This window comes from Zosterops lateralis, assembly GCF_965231275.1.
Source record: "Zosterops lateralis genome assembly, chromosome: Z".
NCBI classification, from domain to species: domain Eukaryota; kingdom Metazoa; phylum Chordata; class Aves; order Passeriformes; family Zosteropidae; genus Zosterops; species Zosterops lateralis.
Window position 1 is genome coordinate 80,097,780 of NC_139800.1, and position 26,595 is coordinate 80,124,374.

Genomic DNA, 26,595 nt, shown 5'->3' on the forward strand with positions numbered 1-26,595 from the left:
TCCCTTTGCCAGCGTGAGCTGGCTCTGGAACAACCCATCTGGCTTTTTCTCCTGGTATTGAATCCTCTAGAAAGTGAAAACCCTCCAACACTGCCTGAACCTGGCAGTGCTCAGTTCTATCTCCTGAGGGACCATGAGTGACAGTTGCTGTTCAACTCCCCTGTATGTCCTGTCTCCTCTGCATCTGCAGAGCCTTCTTTGCCAAGAGCCAATCTTCTGGATTAGGGCACGTCAAATTCCATGTCCTGAGCCAATAGAGACTCCTTCGGTTTTACTTTATAGCCAGTTGATAGTCATAGGGAATAACTTGAAATATTAGGGCATAACTTTGTCCTTTCAGCTGAGAACAACATGCCTCTACCCTCCTCAGGCGCTTTGCTGTGTGTGCTACACCTGGTCCTCGCTGTGTCTCTGGCACATGGAATTAGAAATAATTGCAGGTACAGTAGAGAAGTCATAGCAAACCCATCAGGTACATTGTATTTAGCTTCATGAAGGCAATGGCCTGGAGCTGACTCTTCCTCTGGCTCTGGGGAGTTCTTCCTCGCCAGGCCAGGGACAGTCAGCTAACAGGCTGCTCTCTAGGAAGGGACATGGTGCACTGAAGTACAGAAGTTGGATCCAAAACCATGCAGCTCCTCCTCAATGTTCCATTTCACTGTGAATAATTTAGATCTCAGGCTTTGCTGCAGAAAGGCTGGTGTAGTTTATTCGAAGAAGTGATTTCCAGCTCCTAAGTCAAGCATCAGCAGCCTGGTATCCCAGACATGCCCTCCATTGTTTGTTCCTTCCTGTCTGTCTGCAGCATGAGAATGCAATTTCACTGCCTCCCAAGAAAGCTCTGAGAATAAAAGCTCAAATACTCTTTCAAGGGGATGTAATTGAGTATCCGGCAGAGACAGTCTGTGCCCAGCACCTTCCTTCCACATTTTTTCCCCAAAAAGAGGAATTTTTCTCAGGGTAAAAACAAAAGCCATTTAGACTGGTAAATCTACCACATTGAGAGTGGTAAAGGCTATGATCTTGCCAAAAAGTCTGCCCTCAGTATGTGAAAATACTTTGTGAAAACTGGATTATAGCTGCAATGGCTCTCATATAAAGAGGGAGCATGCAGTGAATGATGTGAGTGGGCTGGAGGAACATGTAGGTGACTCTTGTGTTGCTGTGGGCTGAGAGGAACTTTCCCTCCCCAGGAACTAAACCTTGGCTCACTTGAACAGAAAGGCATTGTGTATAGAGTGGTTTTGGAATTGTTAGCACCTGTCTGAATCACAGAACAGCTTTATTTAATGTATTACTGGGGTGTTCACTCTGTTATCACCAAATGTGGTTTGTTTATTAAGTCTTAAGATCAAGTCCATGAAATGTCCTGGAAAATGCCTCTGCCTGTTCATCCTATGTCTTCTGAGTCACAAAAGCAGAACTAGCAATTGCAAATGAAGAGGAGTACAGTGTCCTAAGTGCACTAAAGCAAATACGAAAAACTTAAGAGTTGCAGATTCATGGTTTATGAGAATTGTCCAGACTAATTTCTAACATATATTTTGAGTGAAATAAAGCCTTGGGGGCTGGTCTATAGGTCTTGTTGTTTCTGTTATTTATCAAACTTGTATTTAACATAGAAAAGGATAAACAATGAAATCCTCTAGAGCAGGCAAACCTTACAAAAAGCTGCGTGGTGCAACAGACATATTGAATTAATTTTTCCTTGTTTAGACTTGACAATTTCAGTTGTTGAATTTTCTTCCTTTGGACGAGGCTCAGGCTCTGAAACATCCTGTCTGCTTCCAACTGCTTTCAGCTCTGAATGGCAGAGCAGAGACACTTTCTTTTTCAAGCCAGAAATCTCATTATTGCACCAGCAGACCCTGGTTTAGGCTTTGCCAGGATCTGAGTGCTCTCTGCTCCCTGTGGCACAGCTCCCAGCTGGTAGGAGAGGGGATTCTCTTGGAGGCTGGACGCTTCCTTGGTGGGTGCTCTGGGCATCAACTTCATGTGTCCTGAGTGCAGACCTAAAGTGAAATAAGCAGCTCTTTATCTCCAGCAGCTCTCACCTCCTTTCCTGATGACATGGGAAGCCCACACTCAGCATCAGGAGTGGAGCTCGGGGAAGGATGGATGGAGACGACCAAGACAAGAAGCCAAAAAATGCTCAATTTGAGCGTGATGGGAATATCTGCATTAGGAAAAGTTTTAATGCCAGTAGTCTTGGGTTCACAGGATTCCTTGTCTGCCCTCTCATGAAGTCTTTATGTACCTCATAAATATGAAATACAACAGTCTGCAGTGACCTGTGGGGACAATTTTATTCAGTTTTTGAGCTCAGTACTCCAGTCATGAAAGCATTTTCCATATATCTTCGTGGGAGCAGACACAGACAAGCATTTGAATGTGTGTACCCACTAAGCCTAAAGTAACAGCCTGGGAAGAAAATCTCCATTGCTATTACGATTTGCCTCATCATAAATTCCGTCCAGAAATGGAGATGAATCATGTCTTTAGAACTCATTTCCTTAAAATTAGCCTAAATTCAGGTGCAAGTGCAAGCAACCTGGATCCTGGATGCTTTTACATGCTGTAAATGAGTGTGACTGCTGAATTATCTCCCTTCTCTCTGTCAGCAGGAAAAAGTCCCTGGAGGGAAGTACAGGAAAGATTCCATGAACCCACTGAGCCCAGGGACTTGTTCCAAACAGCCCCCTTAGCCCCCATGAGCAAAGGCAATTAACCATGGAAATGACCTGTGAGAATGCTTGAAATCTGGTGTTTTAATGTTCCCAAGGATCTGAATTTTTACAGTATAGCTCTGATTTTTCTGGCCCTCATCAACATTGACCTGTTGATGAGATTATGTTAGATCACATTAGATTCGTTCAGAAGATGGATATGCATCTCAACTGACATTTCAGCAATCTGACATTTCAAAAAAAGCACTAACAAGGAAAATGCTAACTAATCTCACAAAACTGAAAATTTACAAAAATTTGTCTCTCAAGTACTGTCAACATATGAAAGCCAAAAATCTTCTACAGAAACAAAAGGTGGCACAATTCACCTGGATGAGTTGGCAAAAGTACATTTCTGCCTTGCTTTGTCTGTTTGTCTGTCTGAGAGGAGCTAGCACCAGGGCATGATGAATCCCAAAGCCTGCTTTGAGCAGCTCAGAATATTAGCAAGTGAATAATAACTACAGCAAACCAGCATGTGATTGCTGAAGTGTTTGTACCTGCAACAGAATAAATCTGTTCCGCAGCAATACGGGATGGGATGAGAGTCACCCATCTCTGGCACTCAGGACATCTCAGTGCTGTTGGGTTTGTGCATGTACAGCCAGTGCTGCCCTCACCCTCCTGATGCACAGCAGGGAACGTGGCAAAGGGGCCACACAGCAAAGGAGCCCAGGGGTGAGCCCCGTGTGTTCCTGCAGCCTTTGCCAGGCTGCTGCAGAGATGCCGGTGGCAGCCTGAATGCCCCGAGGCTCAGCTCAGACCGCAGCCCAGCCGGGATGCAGAGAGTGCAGCCGGCCATCCCGGGTGCCCCCCGGGCATGCTGGGCTGCTGCTCCTATTGTCACATTATGTTTCACTTTTCACTCTATCCTCTGCACCACACGAGAGCAGGAAGAGACTGGGGATAAGCACAAGGCCCTCAGATGTTCTCTGCTAAAACTCTGGGATGAAGAGAAAGAGAGCTGCCACAAAGTAGTGGAGATGCTTCACTCCCATGTAGCTTTTGTGTTGAATGTCCAGAAAAGAGTAGAGAGCAGACAGGGGAGATCATGGCACATCCACCCTCCATCTGTTATGTTATGCTGCTCTCTGGACCTGCACTGTCAGGCTGTGCCGTTGCCGATGTGTGGGTTGTGATACACCTCAGGAAAAAGTGGGAAGAGACCTGCCATTGGCTCCTTCCTGTGCAGTGTGTCATCTGGCAGCTGTGTATATCACAGGGAACACAGGGACCACTCTGCCGCTGAGCAAAGCTGCTTCACTGAGTAGTCAGAGACACTTGCAGAGGGAAAAAGCAAAGCAAAAGGCAGCTCTTGCTTTTTTGTTTCTGCAAGCTCTGAAAAACTCTTGAGAAACAGAAATCTGATGGATTAAGGACTGTATGGAGAACCAATAAAGCAGATTTCCAAGGATAAATTGCAGATTGAAGAAGAACAGTGCCCAAAAGGAAATATTCACTAAGATTTCTTCCTTGGTGCAGAGAGAAAATGTGTGGGGATCTCTGATATTTCAGCCTCTGCATCAGCTTTTCTGTGGGGCACATATGGGACTTAAGGACAGCCAACAGGGAACCTCTGAGGTGAAGCTGATGTGTCCCCAGCACCAACAGAAGAACCTATTTATCAACTCTTTTCTCTAGTTTGCAACCATGGGACAGATTTTTAAAACACAAGTGTGTGTGTTCCCTCCTGCAACCACTGGCTTTAGCAGCTGAGCTGGTAGAAGGCACTGAGGAGTGTGTGGCTGGACCAGGGCTCTGCTGCCCCAGCCATGAGACAGCACAACTGGTTCCCCTCGCAGTACATGCCCAAGCCCTTCTGGAGAGCAGAGAACCACAACACCACCAATTTCTTCTCTGCACTGTATGGCTCCCCTAACCAGTCCTTCTTCCACAGTGACTTGAACCTGGAGGACCTGGGGGACTTCAACAGTGGAGCCAAGTATGAGGGTGAGTCCCAGAGCCGGACGGTGAAGGCGCTGCTGATTGTTGCCTACTCTGTGATCATCTGCATCTCTCTCTTCGGCAACATCCTGGTGTGCCACGTGGTCATCAAGAACAAGAGGATGCACTCTGCCACCAACCTCTTCATCGTAAACTTGGCCGTTGCTGACGTGATGATCACCACCCTGAACACCCCCTTCACACTGGTGAGCCCCGTCCAGCCGTGCCTGCTGGTGTCTGTGTGTGCTGTCAGCTGTGTGCTCTAGGGTTGAACGGGCTGGGAGCAGGCTGGTATCCAGACTTACTTTTGCCTCCCTTCCCCTTTTGCCTTCTGGAGAGGCTGTAGTCATGGCCCCCATCCCAAACACCCCCTGAGCAAGTGGAGCTGGGGGCTCATGCCCCCACCTCGCAGTCCTTTGCAGGGGTCACTCTGCTGCAGCTTTCCATCTCTCAGGGCAAGGCACAGATCTGGGAGCCCTTTTTGTCTCTAGATGGGGAAGGGAAGTGGGGACAAGTTTGACACGAGAAAATCAAACTAATGGTTGGTTTCCTATGGAAACAACATGAACAAGGTCAGTCCCTGTGCAACATCTGAGGGAAGTGCTTAGGCTACACTGAACAGTGTCAGTGGTATGTCCCTCCCTTGGCCACTACAGAGGGTGCTTCCTGGGGCTAATCATCCTTTTCTTATTTTCAGTAACTAAAAAATATATGATATAAAAGAACGTTAAATGAATGAGGAAAAATTAAAGATTAATTTCTTGCCCCACTGTCACAGACTGTAAATGCCATGTAAACAGGACTCTGCTCCTGGATCTGACCCTACACTCCTGTTCAAAATCCTCCTGCTTCATCCCTGCCCCGAGTGCTCTTCTACCTTCCAAAAGCAGGTTTTGAATTATTGCTATTGAATCTTGCTATTTGAATTCACCCTTTCTTAAACTGATGCTGTTTCTTTGGTGGGATTTCCCTGCCTTGCTCTGATGGGATTTGCATCCCGTAATTTGTTCAGGGAGATCCTGATGCCCTCTTGTGTGTTCTCACACCAACAGCCACACACTGGGCACCTGTAATTAAATTTCTATCAGCTCTCTCAGGAACGAGCTTTACATCAGCTCCAGACATCCAGCACACTGCTCCAGTTCAGTGACAGTCAGTGCTGCAAGAGTCGCCCCTGTAGGGAAATTAATTAAACTAATTGAAAACAGATTAGCTAGTCTTGACTGATTTTCTGTGGACAGATGCTCCGTAGTAAATATACTTTACTTCAAATTAGCTTAATCTGCAGGAAAATGAATGACATTAATTTGTAATTAATATTACACAGTCAGGAATAACAAGGGAATGAGGCAATTTGGCACATTCTCCTCTGCAGAGAAGCCATCATCAGTAACACCTCTCTGGGAACAGGTGAGATAGACTCTGTGGATTTCTCTCACTAAGTATGGAGACCATGCAGCTTTCAGCATCCACATGTCCAAAAGTATAATGTTTTCTGGGAGGCACCTAGTGTGCCCTGCAGAGCCTTGTTGAGGAGCAGAACTAAGATTTCTTTATGTGTTCCAGAAGGGTCATGGAAAATGTACAAACAACATACACTGAGCACTGCTCAAGCCATTGGTTTACCCAGTGCAGTAAATTTACCCTCAGTTTGAGACCCTCTTGCAAGATCACTGTTTCCCAAGGAAAAACTGAGGATAAAGCACCTCCAAAGCCTCAGGAAGCTGTATCAAAGCATTTCTTCCGTACTGTGCACCTGGGAAGCCAATTTGCTTCTCTTCAGGTACTGCTCCTCTTAATCTGATGTTGTCTGTTCTTCAGGTGAGGTTTGTGAGCAGCACCTGGGTTTTTGGAAAGCTAATGTGTCACATCAGCCGGTTTGTTCAGTACTGCTCTGTCCACGTGTCTGTGCTGACCCTTGCTGCCATTGCACTGGACCGGCACCAGGTATGTTGAAGGCATCACCCCTGTGTTTGCTAGAAAATAATGTGCTAAATACATAGTTATTTCCTCCTCAAATCCTAGTATCTGGAAACCTGCTCTGTCTTGAGACTCGGGGAACAGAGGGGAGAACTCTAGCTTTCATGGCAGTGGACAAAACACCCATGACTTTTACAGTGAGGGTGATGAAATACTGCAACAGCTTGTCCAGAGAGGTTGTGGTTAGTGGGAATGTCTGTCCTTGGGGACACGGAAAACCTCAGGTCAGTGCCAGACAGCCTGCTCTGCCTGGGCCATTGGCCCTCGTGGGCTCCCTGCTCTCCTCAGCCCTGCCTCAGAGCACAGCCCCACCAGCAGGTTGGGGATAAGTGCTGAATTCAAATATCAGTCAGCCCACACGTCCTCTCCACACAGATTCATGAGTCTGTCAGTTCTGACATTTGCCGCATTCCTTGCCTAAGACTGGAAACTAGTAAGAACTATGTTAACCCATCCAGTTCAAGGTAAGGAATTCTCTCCTCCTCCTCCAGCCCTGATACTTACCAGCCAGGAAAACCTTTCAGGTCAAGCAATGAGTACAGACTGAAGGGTTTCCTCAAGAAAGTTTGTAATTTGTTCTTTAGCTGATGAGTGCTGGGAGGCCAGATCCAGCAAAGTGAGCCCTCAGGCAGACTGGATTTCTTGCAGTGTTGGTGTCACTGAAACAGTTGATACAGAAAAGCAGCTTCACGTGATAAATGCTGTGGCTGGATGAAATTCAAAGCAAGAACTGGCTCCATCTGGTGTCAGAGAATCACAGGGACTGCCGGAGCACAGTTGAGCCACTTCTGTCTTTTTTACCACAAAGAGTTTGACAGTCTGCCCATTTAATGTGCAATATTACAACCCCTGAAATCAAAGCACTTCAACAGTGATTCATTTTAATCAGTAGATTCTGAGTTGATTGCAAGGCATGGCTAGGTATTAAGGAGTTTAATTAATTAATCAAGAAGTTTGTTTAATTAAAAAATACATGCCCTTAAATTCAGTGGAGTGTGCTCCTCAGGGCTGGAATGAACTAGTATGGCCCAAGGAGATAACGACAGAAGTGAGGAGTTGTCCTGGACAAAAGAGAAACCAACACTTGCTTCCAAAAATATAGCTATCCTGAGAAGTACCACAGCAGTCAGATACTCCAGGGGAGTTGTATAACTTGATTAAGTAGGTATTTATAAAGGGACTAGAAACGACATGCATAAAATACCAAAGACCTCATTAGCAAAGTGATCATCTGGATGACATGATAGGTCTATTTTTAATTATTGTCTCATTGCCTAAGATAATCCTCCAGAGTGCATGTAGCTCAACAGAGATCTCACCACTGTGGTCTCTGGAGTCCTGCTGATGGCTCACATGGAATGTGTTTCTCTGCTCAGGCTCTGGGCCAGCAGTAACACCCAATATGTGCACAACTCCAAGCACTTACCAGCCCTAGTGCTCCCTGAAGTCCTGTAAAGAGAGTCTCTCTGCCTTTTAACACTGAAGAGATGTGGAGCTGCTGATGCATATCACATGAAATATGGGGCTCAAAGAGTCACCAAGATGCTGTAAATCCTCAGGAGCTGTTGTTCTCTGCAGGTGATCATGCACCCTCTCAAGCCACGCATGTCCATGGTAAAAGGAGGGATTTGCATCATCATCATCTGGGTTATGGCCAGCTGCTTCTCACTGCCTCACGCCATTTATCAGACTCTGACTAGGTTTTATATTGGGTAAGACATTTACGTATTTTTTCTTGTATGATATTTGCAAAACCCCAGAGAAGCCAGAGCCACACCCTTCCATCCATGTTATTAGAGCAGAAAGGGTGGTGAACCAGAGATGTTTTTGTTCCCTTTGCATGAGTGCTGTGTCTGCCACAAAGAGACAATGACAATCAACGGAACTGCTTCCAGGCTGGTTCATTAGTTGTTTTGGGCTCAGAGATTCAACCATGTCATTTGGGGCAGGCACAAGGGAGAGGGCTTCCACGTCAGCAGAGGACACAGATGTCAAGATGGATGATTTCTTTCTTTTCCTGGGGATGTGTTTAAGATAACCTTCATTGGAGCCAAAGGTCTAACCTAGAGTAAAATTTCCCGTTGAAAGTGGCACCTGCCCATGACACCAAATGAGTTTTGCTACCTGTACCTGTACTGAAAACTTGTCTGAATGTCTGAGATGTTTGTCCTCAGATGTGTGCAGCTGGTAGTGGAACTGAGAGCTCTTTCTCTTTGATCTTCAGAAACAGAACCATCCGAATGGTCTGCCTACCCAGCTTCCCTCCTCCTGCTGATCTGTTCTGGAAGTATCTGGACCTGACTACATTTGTTCTCTTGTATGTCCTGCCTTTGCTTGTGATCTCCATCACATACACCATAGTGGCCAAAAAGCTCTGGCTGAGGAACGCCATTGGAGACCTCACCATGGAGCAATACTACGCCCACCAGCGGAAGAAGAAAATGACGCTGAAGATGCTGATGGTGGTGGTGGTCGTGTTCGCCGTGTGCTGGTTCCCCCTGAACTGCTACGTAGTGCTCATCTCCTGCAGGGCCATCCACAGCAGCAACGCTCTGTACTTTGCTTTTCACTGGTTCGCCATGAGCAGCACCTGCTACAACCCCTTCATCTACTGCTGGCTGAACGAGAGCTTCCGCACGGAGCTGCGGTCCCTGCTGTGCGTGTGCCGGCGCAGGAGCGCGGCTCAGGGACACGCTCTGCAGCCCCTCTCCCCGCTGTTCCGCCACACCAAGGCTGAGAACTGCCCCTACAAAAGGAGCAGCACGTGCCAGAGGGCACAGACACCCTCCAAGAGGCACTCTGCAAAGACAGACATAACCAGCGTGCAGCCGATTGTGGCGGAAAGCTGAGCCCTTCGACTGACAGCTGGGCAGCACCACGTAGGGATTGCAAAATCGTGGGGAAAATGGGTTTGGAAAAGCCTCTGGAGACCATCAAGTCAACCTTTTGCCCACAGCATGCAAACTTCAACCTTTGACTGGGGATCATTAAGGACCTTGTTCTCTCAGGTACCAAAATTCTTTAGGGATGAGTTGCCCACTTGTGGGCTTCAGAATGAGGGGTGTTGAGTGAATATTTCATTGGAACAGTCAGCAAAAATTAAAAGTATTATTTAACAGCACACAAAGCCTTTCATGATCTAAGCAAACATGGGGAATGCTAAACTGGTTATACACACACTAGTTGCTCACTGTGGCTTGATGTAAAGCTGTTAGGGCTTTGACTTTGTGAATTGACATCTCTTTGGCATAAAATCTAGATTATTTTCACTTTTAATAATATTTTATTTTTCATCAGTCCTCAAGAACCTTGTTCTTTGTGGCTTCCCTGCCAGCCTGGCAACCCTTCCCCATTGGGTCAGCAGCCTGTCTCCATGTCCTGTAGTTATCCTGTGGGAAGCACTTGTGGAATGGGGGATTCCACCTTTGTCTGAGACGCTACCAGTATTGTGTTGGGTCCATCACAATGGAACAAACCAGACCTGCAGGTTTTCAACTCAAAAGACATGGGATGGAAGAAGTTTAACCTGTAACACATAAATGGTCATATGTTCCCTGCTCAGTTAAACTGAGCATTTGATGAACGTGCCACGTGAGCATTAACTTCAAGCACAGATCCTTGTGTTCCAGCTACACCGCTGGTGGCAGGGCACACCAGCAGTGCCGGTCCTGGTCCAAACGGTGCCTCTGGAATACAAGAAATAGCTGGAATTCCTGGGGATGAGTGTGCCTGACAGCTGGCACCAGCAGCTCCTGCTCTGGAGGCTCACAGTGGAGCCAGCCACTGCGTTACAGAGATGGGTTTGAGTCACTAGTGAGAGATACCCAGGGGGAGCACATGGCTAACTTCAGCCTAAGGCTATGGAAAGCCACCAAAGTTGTGTGTTCCTCTTTCTCAGAAAGAATAACCAGTTTCTTTGTGTCCATTCTGCACTGGCGCAGCCTTTGTGACAGTAAAGGGTTGAGCTTCAAAAGACAGTGGAAAGGAAATGAGCTTCAGCCTTCCCCTGAAAAATACTCTAAATTACAGCTCTGTAGCTGAGCATTTCCACCCAGACTGACAGTATGTCACAGCTGCAAACCTGCTTGAAAGGCTGCTTAAATTTGGCAATCAAGATGTTTTGATGGGTACAAAAATATGTGACCTGAAAATGTATTTGTATTTCAAAAAGAAACTGTGAAGGAGAACGAAAGAGTAAGAGCAACACTAATCTTGCTTTTTCCTTAGTTATTGTGGGAAGGAGGAGGTCAACAGCATCTGGGACAGAGACAGGGACCTGGCACGGCTTGGGACACTGAAATCCCAGTGGCAATGACAGTACTAAAGCTTCAGGTCTGTGCTCCCATCTGAGGCACAGTGATCTCTTTTCCTTCACATCTGCAGGAATTACTCTGCAGAGGATGTGCTATGGGGAGGAAATGGAATTAGAAACATCTCTTCAGGGAGCAAATACCCAAGGCTCAGGTATCAGCTCTGAGCAGGTGAGCTTTTGATTTGGTTCAACTGGAATGGAGTCCTGCCTGGAGCTGGAACCACAGAGGCAGTACTAAAACCTTTAATTCTGTGTTACAATTACAGCACAAACCAGACATTACTCATAAGCTGGGTGTTTTACTGTGTGAAAAACTGGGGATGCATGACACTGCAAATGGCATTTCTCTGCTATTGCTGTCAGGAGGTTTCTATAGACAAGATGTCGCTTCTTAAAAAAATAAACTGATCAAAAATGCAAATAAACATTGTTACTGTAACTTAATAAAGCTTATTCTCATGGAAATGCGCTTCTCTTTACATTGGAAAAAAAATCAATGAGATTAAATAATACAGTTTGCATGTATATCCCAATCCACTCCCAGAGAACTGTCAGACTCCTTACTCTGGGCTAAATAAATCAGATTCTGTTCTTGCCCCTCATCCTTCAGCATCCCTCTGCCTTGTGTGAATGGGTGGATGGTGCAGGCCAAGGTCAAACCCACAGGCTGCCCATCTGACCGTGGCAGTAGGCAGACATCTCTCACCTGGCAACAGTTCTCCAAGGGGAGGTTTGTTCCCAGATGAAAATTGACATTGTTTCCTCATAGCACATCCCATGCTGATCCTTGTGCAGCAGTGCTTTCCTCAGTAGGAGTCTGCAGTCTGTCAATGTTGAGCTGCCTTAAAAACATTGTTTCTTTGAGGTGATTGTTTTTGTAAAAGTCTGGCAAACTTCCCCCTGATTACACACAACCTCTCACTGGATGCTCATGCTTTAGTACATGCTCTGTTAAAATGTCTGTGTGGTTGTAATACAATAAGATTTGATCCACCAATGTTCTTTGGGGGCTAAGCGGTCAAATAACAGTCAAATAAAATACTACTTCAGCACCCTCTCTCTCCTCTGGGTTTTGTGCAACTTTTGAGTTTTGAAAAGGAGAAGATATTTCTTCTTACAAGAGGATTCGCAAGAAAGCATAGACTGCTGCTCATGGCAGGCATAAACTCATGACCAAAACTTTTGTCTCCATGTGTTTTGACTTTTTTCAGCATGAAAAGCCCTTTGCACAAAGAGGTGCTGTGGTTCCCCAGGTGGGGAGTCAGCCATGGATGTGCCCTGACTGCAAATGCTGTTTCATTGCCATGTGCTTCCCTGCAGCTTATGCAGTCAATGCCTGGTCCCAGCAGCACTTTTTGCACCTCGGTCCAGGCAGGAGCATGGAATACTTTGAGGTCCCCTTGAATTTAGTTGTTTTTCTCCAATAAACACTTCCATGAGGAGAGGCACAGCCTGATCTGTCGTTGCGATTCAGGACGGCTCATGTAACGACATGTAGAACTCTGATTTTATCAGGGGGCACTATAGCACCAGATTCTTGAGAGACAGACTCTTTTATACAGTGTCTTGGTACAATCAATATGACTGGTCATTTAGAGCAACACCTCTTGACCATCTTCTTACAAGTAAACAATAAGCTAGAAAAAACACCAGGTGTCAGGAGGATGGAATCTACAAGGACTGTTTTGGGTTCCTCCTTATGATTTCTCAGGCCAGACTGAGAGAGTTCTGTACTTGGCTTTCCCACAGGCTTCAAGCCATTGCCTAGAGCCTAAGAATCCATGTTCTGACCACTGTCAGTTCCCACACCAATCGATTCCTTCTGCATTTCTCCCTGGTGCTCCTGCTGAGGTGCTCAACCACCCCCTGGCTCCCTTCCCCTTGCTGGGGAACTCGTGCTCTCCCTCACCTGACAGCAAACAGGGCAAGAAGTGTGAACAGCAAGTCAGCTACAGCTCTGCCACACATGAAAACTGGTCATGGAAGCCAGATTTGTTGGAAGGGGCTGCTTAGTAACAACATGTGCACTATGACTGTGCCAGACCCAGGCTCGTTAGGCAAAGCTGCAAGTAGGGCAGCAAGAGCTCTGGCAGGTAACTGGTCACCAAAGATGCTACATCAATTTCCAGCTACACATCCACTGAAAACCAGCAATATGCTAAATACAGAGCCCTGCAGCTACACTAAAATAACCCTTTAGCATTCAAAGTGTTAAAATCAGGTGACCACACCAAAAGAAGAGAATGTTTTACTGCCCTCTCTGAAGAGCTGTTTCTTATAACTCCTTTTGAAGAAACTTTCCAAGCAGAATAATGAACCTGCAGCTGTGGATCATTTAAATAGCCCTGATGAGCTTTGTGCAGCTCCACAGAGGGCTCACAGGCTTTTTGAGTCACTTCTGAATGATTAAAATGGAAGCTGTTAACCTGGCTTCACTTCAACATGGCCCAAAGCACTGTGGCACCCTCAGAAACCAGACTGGCTTTAGTTTGAAAAATGGGGAGATGTAGGAATAAGAATGTGTAAGTCAAAGGAATGGGAAAGACATCCCTCCATTGAGGGTTCCTCTCACTTTGGCTTTAAGAGCCAAAGTAAGAGGATGTCTTTGAGTTCACTCACAGGGTGCTCTGCTCCCCAAAACACAGTGTTGAACACTCCAGAGGGGTCACCTGGACTGATACTGAATCAGTTTGGGATTGTTGCTATTGTCAAAGAGTCCAGTGCTCATCGTGCAGGAGGCAAGCTTGCCACTGAAGTAATTATTAGCTAACTGAATAACTATTAAGCTGGTAAAACCAAGTTACCTGGTCTGACACTATACTGCTGCTGTGGACTTTGGCCATTTTTAAAAAATTTGATCCCTGACTCAGGTACAGGAATTGCTTCTTCTTAATGATTTTTCCTTACAAGAGAAGTGTTAATTCACACAGTGCTATTGTTTGCACAGAGCCTGGTACCTCAGGTGAAGGAGAATGGGCTTGGTCTCCTACACACCAAAAGCCACTCTTTTTTCCATAGAAAGACAGAATTCAGCTTTCTCAGGTGAAAAATCCTCTTCTGTGCCATCTGCACTGACCCTTATGTGATCCTGAATTAATTTTCATTTTTAATGTTCCTCTGCCATTATGTGGACAAGAGTAAGTGGAGTTTGTATTGACATCCACCTCACAAAGACCTGGTGTGAAGTGTTCCCCCAGGATGTGTGTGGGCAATAGAGGCTGGGCATGAGTGGCTGCCACAAAAAGATGGGAGAGAGGCTTCAAGCACAGGGACACTTCAGGAGGAGAATGGAGCCTGGAGGGGACTGAGCTGCTGGTGGCTTTTGGGAAGGATGAGGATTTGGAGGGTGGCACCTGACACAGGTCGCATCCCATGAGGTCTCTCACCCACTCTAAATCCAAAGGGTGGGAAGAGCAGAGCCTATTTTTCAGCTGGAATGTGTCACACTGAGGTCCTGTCGTTGCTGAAGGTCTTGTGATTCTTTATAAGATCTTCATTGCAAACAGGGCTTTATACAGGTACTTTATACATCTGTGCTGGCTCAGCTGTTTCACCTCTGCCTGCCTGTGAAATGCAGGGATTGATGTCTCCAGTGGTTTATTTATTCCTGGAGGTTTGCTTTGCAATTTTTCCACACCGTGAGGTGTTGAACCGACTTTTCACAGGAGAAAGTGCCCCTGTGTCTACCCACTCAAACACGCCATAACCGGGATGTGTCCTGTGGGCCTTGCCCTGCAGATTGCAGCTCACTCGGCTGCTCCTGTGCCAGAGCAAGCTTTGAGTTCAAAAAGCAGGAAAATAGACACGGGTTTCATGGCTACAAGCCGTTCCGGGGAGTCCGGAGATGAGGTGACCGGTGCCGACCGAGAATCCACCGGGAAAAGCTAGAACAGCGCCGTTAAATGGAGAAAGTGACCCGGGAGAGGGCACGGGGGGAGAGAGGGAACGGCGGGGAGAGCCGAGAGAGGGCACCAGGAGATCGGGAACGGCGGCAGGAGCCGGGAGAGGGCACCAGGAGATCAGGAACGACGGCAAGAGCGAGGAGAGGGCACGGGGAGAGAGGGAACGGCGGCGGAAGCCGGGAGAGGACACGGAGGTGTGAGGGAACGGCGGCAGCCGCCAGGGGGCGCTGTCGCCCCGCCCCGCCTCAGGGCGCCCTCACGGCTGCGCAGCGCCCCCTGGCGGCCCGCGCTTCCCGCCCTGCCCTCCCCTGAGGGCCCTGAGGGGAAAAATCCTCGGGATTGCCGGGACCGGGCGGGAAGGGCCCGCCAGAGCCCCAGGATGGGCCGCCGGGTTCGTCCCCAGCCGCTCACCCTGCCGGTGGCACCCAGCCCTCACTGACTGCCGAGCTCGGCCGCGCTCCGAGTGAACGGGGGTTTCTCAAAGAGTTTGGAAAGTCGTGCCAAGATGTAATTCAGGGTTTGAGAAACACCGTGCAAGCTTGGGCACCGATCGGAGCTTCTCGGTCACCTGCTACAGGAGAGAAGAATGTGATGTGTGATAAAAATCGTGTGCGTGTGCCTGCCTGTGCCTGGGGGTTCACCTGTTGTTCCAGAGGCTGCAGGCACCTGCTCCCTCAGGATGTGCCACAGTGACACTGCGCCCTTCTCTCTTGGGATATGCCACAGTGACACTGCAGGATGTGCCACAATGAACTGCAGGATGTGCCACAGTGACACTGCACCCTGCTCGTCTGGGATGTGCCACAGTGACACTGCTCATACCGATGCCGGTGCTGGTGGTCTGGAGCTGTGCTGGTGCCTTGACAGGGACCTCTTGAGCCTCAGGCACAGCAATGGCAGAGGAGTTTGGGGTCTCAGTTGAGAGAACACTGTCAAACAAACGAGATAAGGCAGCCTGAGGTCAAGCTCCAGTCACTGCCCCAAGGGTGGCAGCACAGACCAGCCAAGGAAGGGCAGAAGTTTTGTCCCCAACACCTCCCTGACAGAACTGAGCTGCCAGCCTGGCAGGGGGCTGGTGGGGCTGTAGGGAGACTGTGCCAGGGCTTGTGGCCCTCATAGACACACAGACATCAGTGGAAGGTGGGACAAAAACATCAATAGAAGGTGGAACTGCCCAGACTTTGGCTGAACCCCAAGTACACACAGACTGCTCCCCCCTCCTGGTTGGAACCACTTCCATAAGGAGGCTGTGGGCAGAGGATATGTGACTCACAGCACTGGGATGGAGAGCTCTGAGCAAATGAACAAATAAAACACTTGCAAACAAGCCCCTTTGAGTGCCACTGCCACATTCCTGTTGAGGCTCAGGACATTTCAGGATCCACTCCAAAATCCTTCGTTATTCATGTGTCTAAAAATAGGTCCTGACGGCTTGCAGTGGTCAGCCAGAGCAGAGTAGCCAAATACCTCTGATGCACTGAACTTAATTCTTCAGACTCTTCCAAAAAAGACCAGGGAGGTGACTGATTTCCGGTGAAGCTGAACCAAATGTTGGGGGTGTCAGTTTTCATCCTCTGACATAATGCCTCTCCTTTCCAGATGATGATTTGTGAGTTAACAATATTGCGCCTAATATACATGAAAGCCCACAGCTGAAAAACACTTGCCCTAGGAAACTTAAAACAAACAGATGAATTCCACAGATACTTCTCCCAGTCATTAACGTCTCCCAGAATATCATCACTGCTCTGAAGGCTGGTTTGAACAATGTTCACCTTTTTTCTCCACTTCTGCTCATGAGTCAGCATCCTGTCTTTTGTCCACTCTTCTCCTGAGTCTCTCTGTGGTAGCAGAATCAGACCATCAATAAATCATTACTTGTTTCCATGGCTTTCAGAGAAGCAATAAAACCTTTCCTTGGCTGTGTAACGGAGTTCATTGAGCCAGTGGTACTGCAGCCAGGCTCAGGCTTTCTGGAGATTCTGTGAGGCCCCAGAGCCTCACACAGCTAGTCAGCCTGGTGGGGGGATCATGCACCTGAGGACCCAGAGAGACCAGCAGATGTCACTCAGTCTGGGGCAGTTTTAACCTAACCCTGTAGAGTGTCATGCACTGATTACCCGTGGCTGTGAACTCAAGGATATTTACTGGCTGTGTTAGTGCCTACAACATGTTACCCAGACACTGCCAAGTGTGAGTCCAGGTACAACTGGCTAAGGGAAATTGAAAGACCATTTGCCTTTACCCACGTCCTCAAGAATCAGGCTTGGCTGTGTTCTGGGAGCCTCTTCCTGGGAGTAGGATGTGCTTTGGTGTTTTGCTCCCAGCTAAGGAGCTGTGGGCCATCCCAGGGCTCACTGCTGGGGCTGGAAGGTAACCTGATAATTTTGCTTCTATTGTCAAATTCTGCTTCTTTTGAGCAGAATCCCCCCTTCAGTCTTGCCCCAGGATGTTTATTATTTCCTGGGAGTTATTTTCAGCCTGTTTTAGCCTTTGCTGTTTGAGCCCTGGCTGTGCCCTCAGTCACCCTCATGCTGAAACACTTTTCTTTAGCAGTGCCCCAAGCCAGGTACCTACGACATGTAGTTTGTGTTGTCTTCAGCCTCAGGAACTCCTCTGATGTGCTCATGTCCCTGGTAATTACTGTGTATGTATAAATGTCAGCTCAATTTTCTTGATGATCTAGGTGTTTTAGGTGAACTAAATTACCTCATTCTTTCCTGTGATAACAAATGTCTATCTGTCTGTTAAAACATTTTTTGCCCTCTTTTCCTTGCCAATTTTCACCCTGAACTGCTGGAGATTTCAAAATTCTGGCATTCAAAATGCAGAGAGCTCTGGTTTTTTTTTCCTGTATGACAGGTTTTTTTATGAAGTTGAAGAGAAAGGAAAGTTAGAACTCGACAGGTGTGTTTAAAGAAAGCAAAAATCACTTCAAACCTGAAATGAAGAGTTCCTCTATTTTTCTGAAGACAGGCAGTTTTCTTCAGCAGCTGTTCCTGCCATATCTAGAAATATTAAATGGAAAACATAAGCTTCTGCCTCTGGATAAAGAAAGATTCCAAATACGATTTTTTTTTTTTGTGAATTCTTTACCTTCCTGAAACCCAAGCAGACACACAGCAGAAAAGAGCCCCCAGAGGGACTGGTTGAAGAATACCTGTTCCCTTCAGCAGACTGTTATTTCAGCATTGTCTGCTGGAGATGATCATGATCTAAAACTACTGTGTGGGGTGAAGAAAGGGATCCCAGGGGTTCTGCTGCTCCTGTGCTGGGAGCTTTTAACCAGTTTCCCAAAATCCCTGAGATAATTCAGACACAAGGAAGGAGATGACAGGGATAAAGGAAGAGAGTCTGTGATGCTGGTGTGACAGTTGTCAATCACACAAGACTTCCAAAATGTTTTATGGAAAAGGCCAATTTCACAGGAGATCCAGCCAGCAAAAGGATTTGCCAATTGCCATGGGAAAATTGAAATGTTCTAGCTTAAAATACAAGCTAGCACTATCAATCTGAAATTGGAAAAATCTTGCGTGAAAAATAGTTTCTGGTAGCAAATTAAGAAGTATACCTTTTGGAATATTTTCCTATTGCAGACAACTTTCTGTTTGCATGTTTTTGTATAGAAATCTCCTGCTGTTGCTGGCACAGGGCTGTCTGGTGCATTTCTGTCACTGGGACATGGACATCAAAGCAGGGGAACAAAAATGAGCCAGTATTTTCTTTCTTGTTTTCATTCCAACTGTGTGTGCTCAGGCTGCTGCCCAGGGCTCTGTGGTTTGGACCCACCTGCAGGCTCATATCACCAAACCCACTGACCTTGGTTTAAAGGCTTCCTCATTAAGCTGATGAGTTCCTGAAGAAAGACCCTTTCCCTTGCCTTGTGCTGATGAGACTGTGTTCCTGCTCAACAGAACTGTCTCCTGGGAAGCTGCTTCCCCCTGGGCTGCCTGAGCACCCTGGCTTCTCCTCCTCCCTTAGCCTGGATAATGTTAAAGGTGTTGGATGTACCACAATGGGGATTTAGTAGTTTTAAGGCATTCAAGTTTGGTTTTAATGCCTTCACTAATGAGCCTGACAACCTGTAAGGGTGTGAGTGAGTCTCCTCATAATTCCTCAGGGAGCACTTGGTAATACAGTGTAAGCCACAGAAAGGTCTGGAATGTGAAATATAGATACAGTGGGAAGAAGGAATTGTAAAACTAATGGTGGGATTTTGCTAGGTCTGTAAGTTCAATGGGAGGTCCCCACGGCCTTTTACTTCTTAATTCCGTGTTCTCTGGTTTAAAGTCTATTAGAGCAAGTTGCAATCAGCTCTGGGCTAATCAGGGCTTGTAGGTACCACCCTTTCATGGGGCCTTGCAAAGTAGAGTAAATATTCACTGAATTGATGTTTCTGGGCATTTTTCCCTGCTCAGTCATACCCACAGGATCTTCTCTGGAATCTTAACTTTATGTTAAGAATAATGTCAGATTCTTTCAGTTTATAGAAACTGAGATGTGGAGTCTAAGCCATATGAAGGAAGTTGTTCCTCAACAGCGTTATCTACAGTCATGATCTGTTTAACAATCATGTGCTCGTTCTGGGTAAGTCACAGCTGGTGGAGAACAGCAGAGGCACTGAACTGAAGCACTTGCTGCAGCACTGCAGGGGCCAGACACTGGTGAGATGGCAGTGGTCATAGCAATAAGCACAGCTCATTGGAAATTGGGAGGGTGTGTGGCAGCCAGGGAGATCTGGAAGATGAGAAGATGAGACAACGGGAGCCTGCTCGGCCCAGGCTCTCAGGCTCTGAACTGCTCATGTCTTGGCACAGGACCTTTCCCACTTTTTTTTTTTTTTTTTTTTTTTTTTTTTTTTTTTTTTTTTTTTTTTTTTTCCTGAGGCAGACAAAGGTTTAATTGTTTTCTAATACTTTTAGGAAATCTGGAAGTCTTGTGAGCACTTGCATGCTGCTTCCCATCTATCCCATTCCTTGAAGTGACTTTTCCCGTAGTGGCACCTACTTCCCCACATCTTTGGTGGGACCAAATCTTCTCCAGCTCCTCTCCCTCTGTCTTCTTTTCTGATGATGCTGAACTAGTCATCCTGGGCATAAAGCCATTGGGGGAGGAGGTCACAATGTTCCTGTGCAGTGATTAATGGGAAGTGTTCTTGGAGCAAAGAAGTGAGCTGACTCTTTAAAATAACATTCATCAAAGGAAAGAGCTTGCTGGTTGCTAGTTTTTGTGGGATAGGCAGTATCCTCCCTCTGTGGGCTGATAATCCGGAATTGACTCACTGACTAAAGTTGTCTAAACCATCATATTTCTAAAGTGTTGCATTTCAGACTAGGGCTTAAAGGGCCAGGAGTGGGGCTGGCTAACACCCTTAAGTATGTGTCACCATCCAGCTTGAGAGAATATTACCACAGGAGCAGTCTCTAAGAGCTCCAGCTATCAAAAGCTGCCTCTCCAATTGCTCCCAATAACCCCCTCTGTTTTCTCATAAAAGCCATGTACTTTGGAAAGAGGCAGTGTGCTTGAGAAGCCAGTAACTGGATAGGACACAGAAAAGAGGTTCTCCCACCGGCGTGTTTGAGGGTCTTGGTCAGGCATACTCTCAGAGGGGATGCCAGACTCTAATGATCCTCACAGCTATGCATGTCTTGAAACTATGGAATTAAATCCTTGCCCAGCAAGTGGAAAGCTTCCTCCTTGGTGGGAAAAGTGCCTCCTGAGCTGGGGGCTTTGGTCAGTGTACCTCTCTCCTCCAAAAATACTCTTGCCTCCACCCGTCACCCACATGGAAAGACTGTTTGAAGCATGGGCCTTCCTGTGGAAGCCATTCTACTTCAATGGTGTAAGTTAAAAATCATCTAAAACAATAATTAGTTGCTCTGCAGTAAAGTAGGGAACTGCTCAGGTCTCTTCACCAGCATCACCTAAGTAGGGGGAGATGCATCAGCTGCAAGTGGGGCTGAGCAGGCACCCAAAACCCCATGAACATCCCCACAGGAGGCACCGAGGGACACAGGAAGCACTGAGAAATGCAGTCTTTCATGGGGAGGTACATGGTTCCTCCTGTCTGAGACCTTGGCAAGGATCAACATTTGCTTTTCTAAGCCCAGCTCCTGAATTCCTCTCCTGCTTGTCCCAGCTTCATGGGCACTTATCCAAGGAGAGTGACATCTGGCACGTTTGGCATTGATAAGCATTTGTGTTTGGTGAAATGGGACCTGGACTCTGCCCTGCATCCAGTTCAGCCTTTACTATCTCCAGGCAGAGCCACACTCAGGGAAAACAGGTGGAAGAGCAGGGTTCCCATGCAGGGCAATGCTCTTCAGCCTGTGCTGGCACCCTGTCCTGGGTCCCCTCACTGTGCTCCAGCCAGGTGTCCCTGGGACCACCAACAGCCTGAGTGCTGCTGTGTGCTGCTGTTGAAGCATGGAAAAATCATAAAGCAATCAAAGAGCAATCAGGAAAAGTCTGTCTTTCTTGGAGTCTTACCCAGTTTTCTGCAAATTGCTCAGCACAAATTTAAGTGTTTTAAAATGATCTCAAAACTGGTATGAATTATGTGTTTAGGTTTCTTGGTAGCCTGGGAATGGAAGGCTGCTGCAGACCCATTCTGCTATTATTAATGCTCTTTTAACTTTCACCTCTTGGGTGGAAAAAGCATTTTATGTCTTGAATACTTCCTCTTGCCCTGGTCAGGCAGGAATTCTGAATATTGGCGGTCTCATTAATTGTGTTTAGCCTTCGGCAATCAGTCAGGCAGCTGACAAGGGCTTTTGGCAGAGGAATTTTTGGTGATAAAGTCATACTTCGGGCTACAGACAAAATAATTCTCTTAATGGACGCATTTATTGGAAAATTCAACACGTATCCAGAAGGCCAGGAAAATTGCAGTAGAGAAATAGTTTTCTCCAAAATAAAAATCTTCAACCATCAAAGGTGCCTCAATGGTCACGTCTAATAATGCCAGTTTCCTGTTCTTCCATAAAACCCACATGCATATTGCATGGGAGAGAAAGAGAAAAGGAAAATGCACTGTCAGTCAGATAACTGCCCCTTCTCCCAAGCCTCAATAAATATCTGAGGCATTAGTATCAGGAAAGCTTGTCCCATGAATGTCTGCTCTGCTTTATATCTTGGTTCTGTTTGGGGATCCTGTATGCACAGCAAAATTTATCTTCTACATGAAGAGCTTTTCGTAGTAATTGCACTTCACTGACTGAGCTTGTCTAGAACTTCAAAAATATCTTTCCTGACACCTCCCCATGCTGAGATGGAGTGTTGGGCAGTCTGGGCTTTTGCTAGTCAAGATAGGAGTTTCCAGTATGTACCATTAAAAGGGGAAAGACTGTTTTGTGCCAGCTCAAGTGCTGTTGACATGTTCAATGTGGCTCAGCCATGCAACAGCTGGGGCTAGGTCACCCCTCTGTGGGTCAGACGTGTCACTTGGTAAAAATAAAACCAGCTGAGAAAGGCCACAGCGAGGTCTCTTCCCCTGTCACAGGCAGAATGCTGTCAGGGGCAGTGTTAGTGTTTCACCCTGGTGTGATGTGCAGGGTTTGTGCCAGTGTGTTCCCACAGAGGTGGCAGAGCCCCTGTGCTGCCCATGGAGTGTGCAGCAGTGCCCATGGCACACAGCAGTGCTGCCCACGGTGTGTGTGGCAGTGCCCATGGTGCCTCAGTAAACGTGTTGGTGCCCAGGCTGTCAAATCTACCCCAGCTGCCCCTGCAGTGGCAGCCAGTGTGAGAAGAAAGCCCAGTGACTGGCCTCAGGTGAGGGCCAGGGGGTGTTCTCCCTTTGCAGGGTCTCAGTGTCATCTTCAGGCTGAGGAAAAGGGGCACTGAGTGCAGGGACTCTGAAGGGATGCTGCTGCAGGGTGGGCAAGGGGGGGAAGGCAAGGTGGCTTCCCTTGTTCTAGTGCCTGGCCAAGCCCTGAACAGGCTGCATGGAATGAAACAGAAGAGCAGATGTGAGCCAAGTGCCATGTACCTCTCTGCTGGCCACCCAAAAAAAGATGCCTGGCACTGCTCTGTTGGGGAGTGGGATGGCCCAAAGACAGAGCCACGTTAATACTAATTTTCCCTCTTTGCCCTCAGCAAATAATTTCTCTTCTCTTTCCTTTCCATAAAGTGAGGTCAACGATAGCAATCCCTCTGCTTCACAGGAGGGCTGAGTCTGAACAAATATTTGTCAAATATGAGACATTAAAAATAATATTTATGTGAAATAAAACTTCTGCAGATATTTTATTCCACATAAATGCAGTTTTGAAATTTTTGGGATCTCAGGAATGAAATAGTTGGACATGATGAGTCTAGACTGAGGAACACAAATTAATGTCAGAAAGATTTGGGAGTTCATGTGATCTGGAATGCCTGTGGCTGGCGTGGTGAGAGCACAAGGTTTGAGGAGCATGATGCTGGTTTTCTGCAGAGTACAGAGAAGAGTTCTGTCACTGGGAGTTGAGAGGAGACCCCAAGGGAGCAACAGGGATCCTAGTGACGGGCTTTGTCTCTCTTTTTGCACCAGCATGTTATCATTACACGTCAGGATTCTAACATAAACATTCCCAGCAGCCGACAAACGTCTCTCTTGGAAAGCCTGGTCCAGCATTTATCCCTGTGCCAGCACTGAAGTGGAAAAGATAAATGAAGAATTCATATTGTTGGACTAGAGTCTGTTCGTCAATAATTCCAAGTAGTTCCTGAATTAGGCTATTACTAATTATCCATTTTCACCATAATTGGGAGGACAAGGGGTTCTGGCAGGCAGTGCATGAGACATACAGGAGAAAATGATTAAAGCAGAGCCAAAAATATCACCATACTGGAGTCATGAGTCAGATTCTGACCTTTCAAATAGCACCACGGAGAGCCTGAGCTCATTTGGATGGGATCCCAGGGATCCAGGTGAGAGTGACAGAATGGTTCAGCCTGGCCAGTTCTGGGGAGAGGGGAGAAACTGGGGATGTCCTGGACAGGGAACAGAAAACTAAAGGGCATGAGGAGCTTCAGATGAATCTGTTTCTCCTTCTCTGTCTCTGGTCTTTCTGAAGAAAAGGGTAATTCCATGCTCTTGAGCTTAACTGTTGTACCTGTCAGCACTCCTGATCACTCCCTGTAAAGAATGTGCATTCTCTGGTTAATGTGATTAATTAATTCCAGTAATTAATTCTAGCTTCCAGAAATGAATTATAGCTTTTTCTTGATCAACGTTTTAAAAGCCCTTTAATCTCGTTTAAAATCGTGTTTGCTCAGAAAGAGGAGTTATCAATCACTCCAATGGAACTCACAATTCCTTGTGGATTGCTGCAACTGCAGGAGACTCAATTTCAGAGACAAAGTGCCTGTTGTGAGACTGGCCACAGAACTCCAAACCTGGCTCTGCAGGGACAGACACAGGCGGACCCTTGTCAGGGCTGAGGAGGTTCCATGTCAGTGGCTTTGTAACACTGAGCTGCCGTGCTGAGAGGAAAAGCTTTGTGCTGAGCAGAGATCTGTGGGATCTTCCATCAGGCTCTGTCCAAAGACTCTTTTGTGGAAGCTGCTGCAGGGGGAGAACCTGTCTCTGACATCAGGAGGGCACCCAGCCCCGCAAAGGAGTGTCCCATTGCGGCTCCCTCCCAAGGCAGCTCCACCGACCTCTAGCTGGCACAGGGAGCAAGAGTGCCTGTTCCCTGTATCAGGGGTGAAGCTGTGACCCAGCTGAGGTCTGTCCATCCCCCTGCCCTCCCACTCCCTGGGATGTGGCGCTTGCCAAACCACACAGATGGCTGCCAGCAGCAGAGGAATATTTGTCTGCGTGCATTCCTCGTTAATAAAAATAAGTCTTTCTTGGGGTCGTAGGCAGAGGAGTTGTCATGTCACATCCTGTTCTGTGTCTCCACAGCAACTCCAAACTTCCCAAACACAGGGAGCAGAGCAGTGATGGTCTGTTTGCAGTGCATGAACTCCTGGGCTGTCCTGGCTGTGTCACCCTCTGGCCCCCTTCCCAGTGTGGGAGCATGCAGAACAGCGTGTGTGGCAAACTAGCACGGTGCTGCCCCAGTGATGCTCCCTGCTTCACTCCCCTGGAAACAGGGAGATCCTGCCAGTGCACTCCAGCAGAGCCCATAGGGCCCCTCAGTGGCAGATGAAAAAATAATACTGCCTTTCAATATTTGGCTTCCAAGTCCAGAGTCACTCACTTTCCCTTGGATATACAGGTGTTTGACCATGGATGTTTCACAGGGTCATGGGCACTATTTTCTCTCTTCTAAGAAAAAATTACCCAGCCAGATAAAACAAGCAAAAAATGCTGGTTGTGCTGATTCATAAGGAAACAATTTCCCTTCTATTTTAGCACTGTACAGCAGGAAATTGCAAAGTGATTTGCTGGAGGAGCAAAAAGATCAGGATAGGACAGATTTTATAGCATTTTCTGAGGGTCAGATGATTCTTCACAACTTTAGAATTTGTGAGCAGGTTTGTGCCGCATGATATGGTGTAGATTAGAGATTCATCCCCGTCTTCAGTAAGCTCCAGCTTCAGGAGGTGGATAAATTAGGAAGTCTGGAGCTCTGTGGGTCTTATTTATACCACTGGAAAAGGATATCTGAGGGGCAGCGAATCTGTGTGTGCTCCTGGCTGCACTGGCTGTGCTGGGGTTTGTGAATGAGCAGTTGGGTATTTAATAAATCTGCAGAATTGCCCTTGGAGCGATGGTTTTGGCATCCACCCAAGCTCAGGAGGTTTTTGAAGACCTAGGGGGTTTGGGAAGGCCCTGGCTCTGTGAGTGGAGGGGTTTAGGTGGGTCTGCATCCAGCACTGATTCCTCTGGGCTGTGGGGAGCTGGGGGGGGGGGCACAGTGGGGTCTGGTTGTGTCTGCTCTGTGTTTCTGTCCTCCTCCAGCTTCAAACCCACACTGGGCAGGGGCTCTGCTGCTCACATGGATGTGGCTGAAGTTCCAGTCTCCAGATCTTGAAGCACTTAGGGATTTTAGGAGAAGTTTAGGCTTCACTTCGCACCTAAAAGCCTAATTTGCTGCCATAGCAGTGTAATTGCCTATTCTTCTCTGCTTTTCAGAGTTGTGAAGTGATTTCTCCCTCCAGGGAATCCTTCTCTCTTCTGCTGCTGGTCAGGCTGCTTGACAGCTCTTGCTTCCCTGAGTGTCGCTGCAGTTCGTGAGGGTTCAATGGGATCAGATTATTCTGCCCCTTTTTGCCTCTCATAGTCCCAATTATCTGCAATGCAGGAAGGACACTATTTTGTGCTGCTTGGAAATGCTGGTTGAGAACTCCTGAAAGTTCAGAACCTTAAGGTTTGCCCCCCAGTCCTTTTGCACTTTGAACAGCGCTTTCACCTTCCAGGTGAAGGATTAGCTCAGCTGCAGTTACCTTCACTTTTTGTTTCTGAGATCATGGTCACCCCTGTCTGTGTGCAGTTTTTCATGCTAAGGGAGCATTAAGCCAAACATGTGCTCAGATATGGAAAAACAGATGGAGGCTTGGGGATGTTAAAGATCACAGAGAGATTGAGGCCGGGCTGGGTGGAGGGGATGGAAGGAGCAGCACAGCCATACAGAGAGGTGCCTCTTCCCTCCCCGTGTCCCTCTGCTCAGGAGGTCGGCACAAGGAGCTGTCCCCTTTGACCATCCTTGCAAACTTGCGCATCTTTATAAATTTCTCAAGAAAAGTTTTCTCTGTCTTTTCTGGCTGGGGAAGAAACTCATTCCAAAAGACATAGCAGTGGACA

The 26,595-nt window shown here is 47.2% G+C and overlaps 1 protein-coding gene across 1 annotated transcript; it reads left to right on the plus strand.

Annotated features, from left to right (window-relative positions):
• Window positions 1-4,498: 4,498 nt before the first annotated feature.
• Window positions 4,499-9,499, plus strand: LOC310922893 (G-protein coupled receptor 83-like; the record flags this gene model as incomplete). The annotated part of the gene is made up of 4 exons (XM_083883826.1): window positions 4,499-4,876; window positions 6,492-6,617; window positions 8,229-8,362; window positions 8,875-9,499. 4 exons carry the CDS (start codon window positions 4,499-4,501, stop codon window positions 9,497-9,499), a joined length of 1,263 nt encoding a protein of 420 aa, XP_083739952.1.
• Window positions 9,500-26,595: the final 17,096 nt, after the last annotated feature.